This window comes from Oncorhynchus mykiss, chromosome 1 (assembly GCF_013265735.2).
Source record: "Oncorhynchus mykiss isolate Arlee chromosome 1, USDA_OmykA_1.1, whole genome shotgun sequence".
NCBI classification, from domain to species: Eukaryota; Metazoa; Chordata; class Actinopteri; order Salmoniformes; family Salmonidae; genus Oncorhynchus; species Oncorhynchus mykiss.
Genome location: NC_048565.1, coordinates 74,874,294 through 74,889,107, shown reverse-complemented (window position 1 = coordinate 74,889,107; position 14,814 = coordinate 74,874,294). Strand labels below are relative to the sequence as shown.

Sequence of the window (14,814 nt, the reverse complement as noted above, 5' to 3'; positions counted from 1 at the left end):
AACATGCATTTCCATCGAACATGCTGCAAATCTTGAGATCCCAGTCAATTAGCAAAACAGAGACCAATGTTTCTGAGCTAAGCCTGATTTCGGTGATGGTTCAAGCTCACATGGATCTGATGCTAAAAAGGCACACTGAAAACGTATTCATGGTCATTACCAAAGACTCTAACTGCTGGAACATGTTCTATTACAATTGAGAAATATTGAATGTAAATATGACGTGACACCTCATTCGTTGGTGTTGTTGGCCTCCACTTTTAAGTGTTTTGGCTGGTGAGGCATCTCAACCTGTATATTTTCTTGAGCCTGGCAGTAACTAAGCAGCCCGCACTCATTTGTTGAGCCCTGTTAAATAAATGTCTTCCCTCTCTCTCTACAAGTTATCTTGTTTAATCTTCTTTCTAGTGTACAAAAAGAGAGAACACTTTAACAAGATGCATTGTCACTTGCAAATGAAATGTCTCCTTCATGGGGAAAACATGTAACACTCGTACACACTGAAGTGCTGAAGCTCTCTGAACCCTACAATGAGCATTGGGAAATAAAGACCTTGTACACTAGAAAGATAATGAAAGACGAGACCCTAAGAGGGAAGAAATGTCTTTAACAGTGCTCATATAATTGTGGGCTGCCGAGTTACTGTCAGGCTCAGGAACCTATACAGGACATAATGAGATGCCTCATGAAACATAATACTTTGTCATTCCATCTCAAAAAGCACAAGAAATAAGATTGTCACCAACAATCTCAGATTGTTCTGAAATTGTTTCTGTACTTAGAAACAAATAAGATTACCATTCCTGAAACATTGATCTCTGAGAAACTAAGCTAATTGTTGCAACCACATTTGCAGTTTTAATTTAAAGGATTTATATAATCATGAGCATAAGCTATCCAAAGTTGCAAAGAAAATGCTGTGATCCAATAAACAAGAGACCAGCAAAATAGATAAAGAGGTGTGGAGGCAGTAGCAGGAACAGCGGCATCTAGTGGGCAAAACGTGGTACTTTCACACTCATTTATGATATAAATGCAAGTGACTTCAATAGCTAATTTCTCTGAACAGGGGAAAAAAACATCACCAGATTCACAGGGAATACATTAAAGGTTGAAGAAACAATACTCCAAGCAGCAGCTCCATACTACTTGTCAGACATAGAGAACTGATACTGTATACTGGTTGTTGGGGTGGAATTGGTGTGGGGTGTCTGTGGATGGCAATTGATAATTTTATTGGATTATGCTTTGTACGAAAAATTATGGTCCAAATCGGATGTTAGGTACTATATTTGAATCATTTCAATTAAATTAGCCAATTTGGGTGCAATCAATTTGCTTAATTTCTCAGAGACCAAATTATATTTCAACAAAATAATGTTTCAGGAATGCTAATCTTATGTTTCAACCTACAGAAACGATTTCAGAACAATCTGATATGGTGGGTGACGAAATCCTCTTCCTTGTGTTTTTTTTGAGGTGGAATGACTAAGTATTTTGGTCCATGAGACATCTCATTATGTCTTGTATAGGTTCTTGAGCCCGACAGTAACTCAGCAGCCCACGATCACTTGAGCACTGTTAAAGACATTTCTTCCCTCTCAAGGTCTCTTGTTTCAATCTCTTTGTAGTGCACAAGGTCTTACTTTTCCTTTTGATCTATGCATCCTATTATTAACACTACTGCAAATCCCACGGTCACTTATTTACACAGAATTATACAAATGTAGGGTGTTAAATAACTGTTATGTGAATCACCTACAAAATCATCAGACCAGACCAGCTATCTGACATTAGCAAACTAGTTATACACAAGAGCTTCAGAGACCACATGACAATTGAAGATAACAGCCCTGAGGTATGATGCACTTTTAAGAACGAACCATTTCATTGCCTGTTGGCCTACATGTCCGGAATATGTAACACCATAAAACCATTCCCAGACTGAACATATTTTCCTTGTTACTGTACAAAGAGCATGATGTCATACTCCCTGAGACTCTTTAAAGGTAACAGTTGGCCAATTGTCAGAGAGGAAAATTCTTAATCTAACAGTGATCCCTTTACATACATACAGTACATGCCAATCTCCCTTAGGCCTGAACTGTACTGTGGGTTTGAACTGATGTAAAACTAGCATTAGTTAGTTTTACAGCGATTTGACACAAAAAGGGTGCATGAAGAGTTAATTTCTGAAAAAGCGACTGTATGTGTTTCTGGTTCTGCTGATGACGTTACAAGCGAACCTGAGAAGCCCAAGGCAGTATCATAACTAACAAGCAGTGAACCACGGAACTGTTTTATCAAAGGTTGTTAGAAACATTACTCTTTAGATAATTACAGATAATCTACTAAATCAATCTTCTTGGTACACAGATTGTAAGAGCCATAATGCAGAAAATAGTGTTTTGCCATGTTAAGTTATTACAGTATTATTACTTATGTGAATATTTGTATATTTGTTAATATTGAGAATATTTTCTATCTATTTGGAACATTCCATTATGGATATTTGTATAGGAATCCCCCTTTGCATAAGCTAGATGCTTCATTTAGTTTAATCCATATGATGTCATATCCGTGACGTCACTGCTTAGATCAGAAGGCAATAATAAATCTATGGAGCAATACAGTTTTTGACCGTGTTAAATTCATTTTCTTTGTAAACTTTTCATTACTATACTACTACACGGAGAAGCTTTTGAATGTTTTTATTCGCATCAGACACAACTTTCTACATAGATGGTTCCTGAGCCAATACACAGGTGCAAATACTTACACATTTATTAAGATCCACATTCTTCATTTATGCAGCTGCATGTTAATGTATTTTGCAGCTCTTCCAACTTTCCCTTTTGTAGTGGGGGCCAATGTGCATATCTGTAATGGTCATCTTAAATCAATCTTAAATCTTAAATCTTTTTTTTTAAGACACAGGACTGATGTCAGCACCAACAGCCCTTAGCCGTGGTATATTGACAATATACCACGCCCGCTCAGGCCTTAAACATTACATTTTACGCTTAAAAAGCTTAAACATGACATTTTAGAAACACTGTAAGCTACCTCATGGTATGGCATGCATATGTACCGTAATGGCTGATGAGAGTGACATAAGTCACGTAACAACCACTGTATTAAGTCAACCTTTCAGACGCATAAGGACCTAAATGTGACAACTAACTTCCTGTGTGTGTAGGCTGTTACAAACTCTGCAGGAAAAAGCTTGTTGGCAAAGTATTTATTCCAGTCAGCCACATCCACAACAACCCCCAGGCGTTGTTTAGTAACTGCCCACTGCTCAGATGCAAAACCACTGCTTTAGCTACTTCCATATTCACATTCATAACAAGTTTTACACCGGAACTAATGAGTGACTGGGGATCTTAAAGGAAGGAGGCCCATTATTATTCATTGAACAAAGTAAACAAATACACAAATATTACTGTCAGTGGGTTACTATCTCTCCAATTAATCTAAGGTTGCTCCCCAAAGTGGTCTCATTGTTCTGCCAAACATCTTTTTTTCTTCAGGGAAAACAGACAAAGGGCTGAATAGAAAATAGAAGTGGTATCCAGATTCTCTGCCTTGAGCTCCCTCTACTTACTTTACTTCTTTGTTTTTTAAATTCCTTTTTTCTTCTTGTCTTTGTGAAGATTGACACCTCTTCACAATTCATTATTTGCATGTGGTCGAATAGGCATGGAGACACTGCATAAAGAAAGAGTGATTGACATCTGAGGTACACAGACCACTGGAGGTGGATGGGACCAATGACGGAAAGCAATGACACACATACACTCCAAAAGAGTTCTCCGGCTATCCCGATAGGGGAACCCGTTTTGGTTCCAGGTAGAAAGCTTTTGGATTCCAGGTAGAACCCTTTTGGGTTCCATGTCGAACACCCTGAAACAAAAAAGGGTTATTCAAAGGGTTCTCCTATGGGGACAGCCTATGGGGACAGCCAAAGAACCCTTTTAAGTTCGAGACAGCACTTGTAATACAACAACAACAACAAAAAAACACAATATTACTTCCCCTTAATCCCTTTCCACCCAAAGTACACTCTCTGCTCTTTAAATGTCTGGCATTATTAATTACACTTCTTTTCTGTTTTTACAGATGCAGCTTTGATTCTAGAATAAGATAATATCGTCCAATTTGTCATCCCACACCTCATTACCCTGGAAACATGGTGGAGGTTGTCTTCCACTACACAGTACCACTTAAACAGAGGATCAGGGTGATCGGACTGTCAGAGTATGCATTTTGAGTCATTGCTGTGGTGGCCAGAGAGGCACATGTCAACTATGGACTCACTAAGGGTGAAATGTAAAGTCACATACAGGAGCTACTTTGAAATTAATACATTCCTCAGTTCTTCCTCATTCCTAATGATTCTAACTGCTCTCTGAACGTGTTAGAATTGCAGCACAATCAGAGCCTGCCTTCATTGCCATAAGAAACGCGCAGGAATACTGGAGCTACACTGACCCTGGACAGGAAGTAGGATTGTGGTAACTAAGGGGCTCAGGTTAAAGGTCATTGTGTTCCCAATATGCAAGGTGTAAATTGTTCTGACAACAGCTCTGGCACCCCTGACCCTGCTTCACTACCTTGTCTTCCGTCTCCAGTACCTGAGAATAATAAATGCTTTAAAAAATATATTTACCCTGACTCTGAACATCTGACTCTCACAGTCCAATACTGGGGAGATTATAGGATTCTCAGGGTTGACTGACCTTTAACCTAGAAGTCCACTGTCCAAAATATTTGAAAGTCATCCATAATTAATCTCCTGGACAGGAACTTTCATAATCTCTTGTCTGTTTTAAATAGAACATCCATTTCTTATTTAGGACCATATCCATTTTATTATAAGTCTAAAACAAATCCCCAGTTAGCTTATCTATTTCCTGAATAAAACATCCTTCATGTTCCTGTTCTCTCTCTGTTTGTCCACTTGATTTGCTGCTCCCATGCAGGTTCAGCAAGGCCTTACACACCAGATGGGTAAAATCCCCTCTATCCGTGATGTGATGCATTTCCTTACTTCCTTGTTTTCCTAAGCACATCTGGTAGATGACGGAGCCACACTTCCCATCCTGTGTGTGTGTGTTGTGTGCATATGCACTTCTTGCTCACAGGTTTCAGCTCAAAGCCAGAACCATGTAGTCCCCATAATCTTTACATCACCTGAATCGCCTGACAGATAAGACAGTGATTTGACTGACATATCCATGTTAGATAAAGATCTGTGAGACTATAAAGCTGCTCTAATCTGATACACATAACCTCAGCAGAGGCACGATCTAGCCCAATAACCTCTTTCTCTCATGGGTCTCTTAGTTACGACTTCTTCTCTGCACAATAAATGTTCATTAGAGGATAAACAGTACCAGTCAAAAGTTTGGACACACCTACTCAGGTTCCCTTTATTTTGACTATTTTCTACATTGTAGAATAATAGTGACAACATCAAAACTATGAAAAAACACATGACATCATGTAGTAACCAAAAAAGTGTTAAACAAATCAAAAAATATTTTATATTTGAGATTCCTCAAAGTAGGTACCCTTTGCCTTAATGACAGCTTTACACACTCTTGGCATTCTCTCAACCAGCTTCATGAGGTAGTCACCTGGAATGCATTTCAATTTCAACAGGTGTGCCTTGTTTAAAGTTAATTTGTGGAATTTATTTACTTCTTAATGCGTTTGAACCAATCAGTTGTGTTGTGACAAGGTAGGGGTGGTATACAGAAGATAGCCCTATTTGGTGAAATACCAAGTCCATATTATGGCAAGAACAGCTCAAATAAGCAAAGAGAAACAACAGTCCATCATTACTTTATGACATGAAGGTCAGTAAATCTCCAAAATGTCAAGAAATTTTACATTTTCTTCAAGTGCAGTCGCAAAAACCATCAAGCTCTATGATGAAACTGGCTCTCATAAGGACCACCACAGGAAAGGAAGACCTAGAGTTACCTCTGCTGCAAAGGATAAGTTCATTAGGGTTACCAGCCTCAGAATTTGCAGCCCAAATAAATGCTTCACAGAGTTCAAGTAACAGACACATTGCGTGAATCAGGCCTTCATGGTCGAATTGCTTTAAAGAAACCACTACTAAAGAACACTAATAATAAGAAGAGACTTGCTTGGACCAAGAAACACGAGCAATTAGACCAGTGGAAACCTGTCCTTTGGTCTGTTGAGCCCAAATTTGAGATTTTGTGTTCCAACCGCCATGTCTTAGTGAGACGCAGAGTCGGTGAACGGATGATCGCCGCATGTTTAGTTCCAACCGTGAAGTATGGAGGAGGAGGTGTGATGGTGCTTTGCTGGTGACACTGTTGGTGATTTATTTAGAATTCAAGGCACACTTAACCAGCATGGCAACCATAATATTCTGCAGCAATACATCATCCAATATGGTTTGCGCTTAGTGGGACTATCTTTTGTTTTTCAACAACACAATGACCCAACACGCCTCCAGGCTGTGTATGGGCTATTTGACCAAGAAGGAGAGTGATAGAGTGCTCCATCAGATGACCTGCCCTCCACAATCACCCGACCTCAACCCAACTGAGATGGATTGGGATGAGTTGGACCGCAGAGGGAAAGAAAAACAGCCAACAAGTGCTCAGCATATGTGGGAACTCCTTCAAGACTGTTGGAAAAACATTCCAGGTGAAGCTGGTTGAGAAAATGCCAAGAGTGTGCAAAGCTGTTGTCAAGGCAAAAGGTGGCTACTTTGAATAATCTAAAGTCTAAAATATATTTTGATTTGTTTAACACTTTTTTGGTTACTACATGATTCCATATGTGTTATTTCATACTTTTGATGTCTTCTCTATTATTCTACAATGTAGAAAATAGTAAAAAATAAAGAAAATTCCCTGGAATGAGTAGGTGTGTCCAAACTTATGACTTTTACTGTATATCGTTGGGTAGTTCCCTAAAGGTTTTTGTAAATTTCTAAGACCGTGTTCTCTCATTATAACTTTGGTATGGACGGCAAAGGGGGCCAAGAGGCTTGCATCTTCATATGAAACGTGATTATGATACAGTCGACCCAGGATAGATTTGGGCTGTGCAACCGGATATACTAGGCCAGGAAATTTAACATAATGACACATTGTAATGTTCGCATTGTGTCAGAGACAAATGCACGTGAACGCAATATATAATGTACATGCAAATCATACCATCTCTAGAGATCTCTATAGTAGCAGACAAAAATAATGCATTCCCTCACTCTCCAGGATGTCTTCCTTTCCCGCTGATCCAGATAAATAGGAACATTATTCACCATTAACATCTAGCGCCCCAGTCCCAAAGCAAGAGAAGGAAAAAGCCCTACATAACTTACCATATGTTTTGCACTTGCCTACACAGCAATACAGATGTAGGATCTCAATTTGACCAATGTTGTCACAGCAAAATAATCCTGCAGAAACATGATTTGAACGTTTAGTCCATAATGTTACTTGATCGGCAGTTAGGCTATTAGCTGCCTAAAGTAAGCTATATGAAAAGTGCAATACTGTTAATAGAACTGTTTTTTAGTGCTGGTTTTCAGTGAATTTATGTAAATCACGAAGCTCATCTGCATTTCCTGCGATGCAGGAAAATTCTCAGCAACAAAAGAGAGGTCAAATTAAGATTTTACACCTGTAGTTAATTTCACTGACACCATATCTATCAGTGTGATTTTTAAAAGCAGGGGTTTGCTCTGTGAGGCCGTTGGGCACGGCAGAGAATGCATCACATCCCAAGTCTCATTTGAAGGCACTTACTCTCTGTAATGTTCTCAAGCGCGAACCACAAACTGCTGATGCTCGCAGGACTTCAACCGTTCTGCAAGCTAACAACCCTGACAAGGAACCCATATATGTAAGGTTAAAAGCATGAAAATTGGGTGACGTCCCACCAAATGTTCTCTCAGGTAGATGAGAAATGCAGACACAAGAAAGCACACACACAAACACTTTTGCTAAGTGGCTTGACAACATCCTTGCTACGATGACTGTTTCCTAAAAATAGCCAGACGGGAGCAGCAAGAGGTGATGTCATATGTTTTAGAAATCTCAAGGAGAGGATGTAAGCCTGAAATAAATTTGGAACATCTAGAATGTTAGAGGCTTGCCTTAAACTACTCAGCTAACAGTCAACTGTCTTAGAACCGGAGAGAAAGTGTTGTTCTGTTTAATGTATGGTTGACAACACTGCAGAGACAGGACAAACCATGTCCCTGTGTAGTCCTGAAAATCTGTTATTTCAGGAAAGTTTGTAACCTCGGTAGGGAACTCTATCAGACAACCAAAAAGATGGATAACCAGAGGCTCGAATCAGCTGTTGTTGTGAGTGGCCATAGCCCATAGTGCTGTAAACAGGTTGTCCAGCTCTTCCATCCCCATTGTCCAGATGTCCAGTAGAAAAGCTGGCTGCAAAGCCATGGCTCCAAAGCCATGGCTCCTCCACGAAACATAGGGCATATATCCCACAATCCATCTGGAAAAACACTCCCACAGAGAGATGAATAGAGAACAAGGGCCAGTCTGAGCTTGGCTTAAGGTCTACCTCATGCAAATACAGAAATGGAATATTCTTCTCTTATCCCTGAACACCAAGGGATTCCTCCTTCTGTTCTTTTTAGTGATATGGGGACGATATTTTATCAATACTTTGACTCCAAGTATCGATTAGTAAAAATTATTATATATATTTATGCTTTGCTAGGTAGCATTAGCCAGCGCTAGTCGGTTGTACTTGCGCCAAAACGGCAGTATTTTTCATCTTATAGCTTGTTCTCCATCTTCTTTTTAAATAGCGAGCCAACGTGTTTTCAGCACTTTTATTTCCATGACTGATCAAAACGAATTTTCTCATGCTCTCTCATCTCTCTGCAGCAGACATTATAGTGAGAAATATGTTTGGAACATCAAATCGCAATACATATAGAATCATGGGTAGCGTGAGAATTGCCATACATATCGTATCGGCACCTAAGTATCATGATATTATCGTATCATGAGGTCCCTGGCATTTCCCAGCCCTAGTTATTTTGTCCTTTAAGTAGCAGGCAACTCTTCCCAAGGGCACTCTGTATTGCCCCCTGAACTTTCTCTCATTCTTTCTGATCTACTAATTAAAAAAGACCACAAGAAGCAATAAGACTATCAATAATTAATGTTCTAAGCTTAGGGATAACTGAAGCTTCTGCACATGTAATTTGAAAAGAGACAAATCCACTCAGTTTAATTCTGTATTGGAAATGTTATTTATTTTAGCAGTGGGGGAATTGTCATTGACGCTTGCACAACTGCAAACACTCATGGGGTAGCCACCCACTGCCAAGTGTTCCATTTCACAACCCAAGACATTGCCAGAAATAGTACCTAATCAATGCAGAGTAGAGTAAGTCTAACGGAAAGAATTCAATCTAAAAGTCACGGAGCCTTTATTGGTATGGATGCATTACATTACTTTGTATCAACAAATCCTCTCTAATATACTTCAGTGTATTTACTAAGGCTAAAATGCACGCATGGACGAAAATGTACTTCATACCAAAGGCTAAGAGCGTTTTGTACAATTTAACCCAGCAACGCTACGCAAATGGATTGTGACTGGTATAGTGCAACGGGGGTTTGGCAACGGGGACAGAGAGTACTGCTGAGGGCACACTGTGTTGGCACCCGACACAGCAGCCTGGTCCAAATCCCCCACTGGTGGCTCGAATCAGGTCGCAAGTCGCCTGTGGAGAGGGGAAAGGTTCTGGGAAGAGCTGGTCTTTAGAGAGACGGGCTGCTCACATACTCCCTCACACACACACACACACACCCACCACTCTTCCTACCATATTCATCTGCCACTGGAGGTCCATACCAAGGATGGGATGGATTGGATAGAGTGAGAAAGACATAGAGAAAGAGAGGGAGAGAATGAAAGAGCGTGAAAGCAAAAAATAGTGAACATTTGAGAGACAGGGATTAAATCCTTGGCGAAGAGACGCAATGCTGCTAATGTCCTGTGCTGCTCTTAGAGACATAGTCATGGTAGTTGTCTTGTCTCGAGACCTGCCAGGTCACTAGGTCGCTGTAGTGTTTGTTTAGTCTGCCTGGAAAGCAATCATTACAGTGTTTACACTGAGCTGTAAGGGAGCGCTTAAAACCACCCCATTATGCTGCAGAGTTGACAGGCGAACGAGCTAACCACTAATTCCTTATCAACTGGACCCGTGCTACTGAAATAACTCTGACACACGACGAAGACATATCTCTGATTTGACAGATCCAATTACCCAGCTAAGGACACCAGCGCTCTCTTTGTCCAGGGTCTTCCTCTTGTCAATGAGCTTCTCCACTAATGATGTACTCCAAGTCTAGTACTGGTGGTTGTTTGAGATCATGACATTGTCAGTCCTCTTCTCTGTTTGGTACAGCACATACGGGGCCTCATCTGAACTCATCTCCTGCTAATCATGACAGTCTTGAGGAGGATGTTGCTATGGGGATGTTTGTGGCAGCCATAATGATGTTGTTTAACAGTGACCTGTGTTTGTGAAGGATCCCCAATCTCCTATTCCTTCCTGGCAGAAAAGTATTTGAGGAAATGTCTTCATGGGAAAGTATTCTGTCAACAACTGAGCTGTCGAATGAATTCAAGACAAATCTTTCAGGAGCTGGCCCAGATAAGAGAAATGAATGAAGACATTAAAAAGTTATTCTGTTGTCTGAGAATTTCCTGTATCATTACTGTAGATGCCTAATGCTGAAATTATGTGCAGTTACATACTAAAAGCTTTGCAACACCAAAAAGTACAGCATGACCTGAATCAAATGAATGTACTAGGAAAATTGGAAAATTGAACAGTATGAAACGGAACTCTTCCTGACAAGACAATTTCTCAAAATCCACTCAACCTAGCCGGCACACATCAACCTGGTCTCAGAGCATTTCATATTATTCTGTACGTAAATTCAAGACACTCCATTTCGTATGATATGTTCCGTTTAGTATAGTATGTATTAATTTGTGGATGTCCATAATCAATTACGTATGATATGTTACGAATTACAATTCATATGATATGAACAAATATGTAAATGTATAATGTGTTAAGAATTTCAAAAATGTACAATATGTTACGAAATTGCAAAAATGTATGATATGTTATGAATTTCCAATTGGTTGTGGTTAATGTTAGCTAGGTGGCTAATGGTAACATTAGCTAGCTGGCTAACATTAGCTAGCTGGCTAACATTAGCTAGGCTAGGGGTTAGAGGTAGGGGTTAGGATTAAGGTTAGGAGTTAGGTTAAAGGGTTAACATAAGCTAGCTAGCTAGCTAACGTTAGCTAGGCTAGGGGTTAGAGGTAGGGGTTAGGGTTAAGGTTAGGAGTTAGGTTAAATGGTTAAGATTAGGTTTAGGGGAGGGGTTAGCTAACATGCCAAATAGTTGCAAAGAATCTAAAAAGTAGTTGAAAAGTTGCTAATTAGCTAAAATGCTAAATTGTCCATGATGACATTCGAACACGCAACCTTTGGGTCCTATCCATCCATCCACCCCGACCAACCACCCTCCTTTTGTTTCTTGCCTTAAGTAACCTTCTGTCTTATGTAACCATACCAAACGTCACATATCATACTAATTTGAGTGTCCTCGGATTTACATTTACTATGTTACGCCTAGTCTATGAGACCAGGTAGCGCACGCACGCACACATGCACACACATTCTTTCTTCCTACAGTTGCAGTCTTTAATCAGTGTAATGTCTCATAGGACTGACATCATGAGAGGCTGTCTAACATGCTCTAGATCACGGCTATTATCACCTTTGACCTTTGAGTCCCCCTATGGATTCAGAACACTATTTCTCTATAGTCTCAGTACTGCTTGTAGTAGTCATGTATTGCCTGAAAACTGCAATTGTTCAGGCCCCTGCCATCAAGAGCGACTAAAACTGGCATGTTAAGGTCTAGACCTCATCAAAAAGTATCGACATAACCAAAGCCAAGTGTAAGACTTATAACCTTCCTCCTTCAGTCAATCTTTCTTCATCCTCTCACTACTCTGTCCTTCATGATTTGCATAATCGGATCCATTTTGTTTTTACACAGCTTGGTGTCTGCATGAAGTGTGGGCCGTTGTGAGTTTCTTGTATTTTTCACTCTGTTCCTGACTAATGACAGAAAATTCCATTAAAAAAAATCAATATCTGAAGCCTTGAATACATTGAAACAATGATCCGGTGGGTGCTGCTTCAGGAGCTGGGAGGCACTCCACTCAGACTGAATAAATAAAAACAGCTCTGCTGGCAGACACACACACACATACACACACCCTCCAAAAGCTAAACAGAGAAATGGGAATAAATGAGAGCCAGGATCCAATGAGGCCAGATGCATCAGCCTAATTTCTCAGTCTGTTGCTCAGGTACAGAGCTGACAGAGAGCCAACATCAAGCTCAGACAGAACATGCAGGTCCAACTCCAAATTGACCGCTTTTTTGGGTCAAATATTTCCAGGAGAAACCAAAGGAAAAAGTTGAAGTAGGTTTGGGCTGTTACTTTAGAGAGACTCAATAACTGGAAGTAGCCTTTGCTTGTGCAAGCCAGAACAGCTCAAATTAGTATCTCCTGTTTCTGTAGCATGAGGCAGCTTGATGTACAAGTACACCCCATGGACAAGACGCTAGTCTATCACAGGGCCTTCCCCCAATCTATCTCCTTAGGGCCAAGCCGAGATGCATCAGGTCCCATTTTTATAGTCTTTGGTATGACTCGGCCAGGGACTCCCAACCTTCCAATCTCTGGACAGACACTAACCACAAGGTCACTGAGTTGGTCTTACAATACTGTTAATGCTACACAGGTTGTGAGTGCTTCTAGCTGAGAGGATAGAGGAATCAATCTATTGATGATAATCAATGAACAAACACACAGCCTGAACAGCTCTATACTTGCTCTAGGCCAGACTGTTGTGTCAGAGGGCTGTTAGCTAACATATTGGTTTATTAATTAGATTTGCTATTCTGTTTACTTTTGGTAGAGCTAGATCTTTTCAGATTGGCCCTGGACCAGGTGTGCACTTGAGGAAAACCAAATTAGGAAACCTTATGGACTCAGCAGAACTCTGTAAAAAACCCACCACTTAAAGTAAACCTTGCATAACTCAGCCCAGAACACATCCACTTACTAAACAGGTCCTTTAATTCAGTTGACCAACTCACTCTTACTGAAAACCAAAAAAACACAAACTCTTATAGAATGCATACCAGAATTTCTATACATTTCAGGGTACTTCCTGCTCTACCTGTCGCTTAGATCTGTCTGTCTACAGTGCAGCTAATTTATTGGTTAAACTAATTTCTTAGGATAATAGAACCTTCATACTTAACACTGAAAGCTATTAAGTGGACATTTGCAGCATATTGTGGTGTTATACACCACAAACTGAGAGAGCAAACTACTACTCTGTGCTGGCTCAGAGGTTCTTCCTACCTCCTGATCCTACAGAGAAGGCAGGGAGGGTACAACCCCGCACAGTGCACACACAGAGAGCATGCAGAGGTCACACACCACCTGTGTCTGGGTACAGACGTGAGACAGACATCAGCGGACACATCTGGAGGGAGGCAGGGAGGAGGACAGACGGAAGGGAATTCCTGGGCTGGCTTATCTCTCAAAGCTGACACACGGGTCACCAAGGTTGGCGATGCGGGTAGGGTAGTTGGGTGGGATTTTTTATTTTTAGGAATAGGGTGGTGGGAATTCTGTCAGGGACACATATTAAGTTGGACAGTAGAAGTGAGGTGATGAGGAAAATCAGAGTTTTGATGTTAATAGTGGGTGTGTTTCAAAGGAGTGATGGGAGTGAGTGCAGTTCACAAAATCCATGAGAATATCCTAATGTCAAAGTGTATGTACTATCTCAGTAGCGTTGCAGTGAAATCTGATAGATCTCAGGGGTCTTATCCCTACTGGTGTAGTCTATGCATCTATGGTGGTCCATCAAACCTGGCAGACTAAACTAACTGGAGGGAGATCATGTCTCCTGCACAGTGTCCAAGCCAAGGACTGTAAGTTACACATGCAAACGCAATGATTAAGCCAAGTATAAAATACGTGAAGGCCTATGGCTGCTTCAGACCTAATACCTGGCCCAAGTCTCCTTGCTTCTGGAAATGCTTAGCTTGTACTGTATATATATGAACAGTGTGTATATATATGCAGTTGATTTCACAAATACTCCACAGGATTCCCAGTTCTCATGCCTGGTGTTATATTCCACAGTCTGGAAGAGAAAAAGGTGTTGAGAGAAAAAAACAACCTCTCGAGTCCACTTCACCCTCATTCTTTATCAACTATCATCACTCAACTCTTCAGAGAGACTAAACCATAAAAGTGCCTCGACATTTGTTAAGTGAAATATTTCTTCCCCTCCATGAAACTGTATCTGCCCTCATACTGTAGAATCGTTTCCCATAGCTCTTACTACAGCCACGGGCTCAGCATATGCTAGCTGAAAAGCAACACATCTGATCATTGTTTACTCCATATGTTAATGTACTTGCATCTTCCCAAATTCAAAACAAACCATTTCACTAGTCCCCAAAACATCCATATTCCTTTGGAAGCCGAGATGCCTGTAGTGATGAAGGTCTGATGTAGGACTTTAGGATGTGCAGTGGAATATAGAATGATGACTTACTGGTTTTTTTCTAGTGCCAGGACCAGTTGTTCACCTTCCGCCTCCACCACCAGCTTCAGTGATGCAGGATGACTCTAGAACACAAACACAGGA

The 14,814-nt window shown here is 40.6% G+C and overlaps 1 protein-coding gene across 2 annotated transcripts in view; it reads right to left on the bottom strand.

The window, feature by feature from the left end:
- LOC110529328 (disintegrin and metalloproteinase domain-containing protein 12) overlaps nucleotides 1–14,814 on the bottom strand; it is a 148,149-nt gene that overhangs the window by 76,748 nt on the left and 56,587 nt on the right. For both annotated transcript variants that reach the window (XM_021611461.2, XM_021611468.2), the window contains exon 3: nucleotides 14,722–14,795. In XM_021611461.2, coding sequence (XP_021467136.2) covers nucleotides 14,722–14,795 — 74 coding nt within the window. The remainder of the gene's footprint in view (nucleotides 1–14,721; nucleotides 14,796–14,814) is intronic.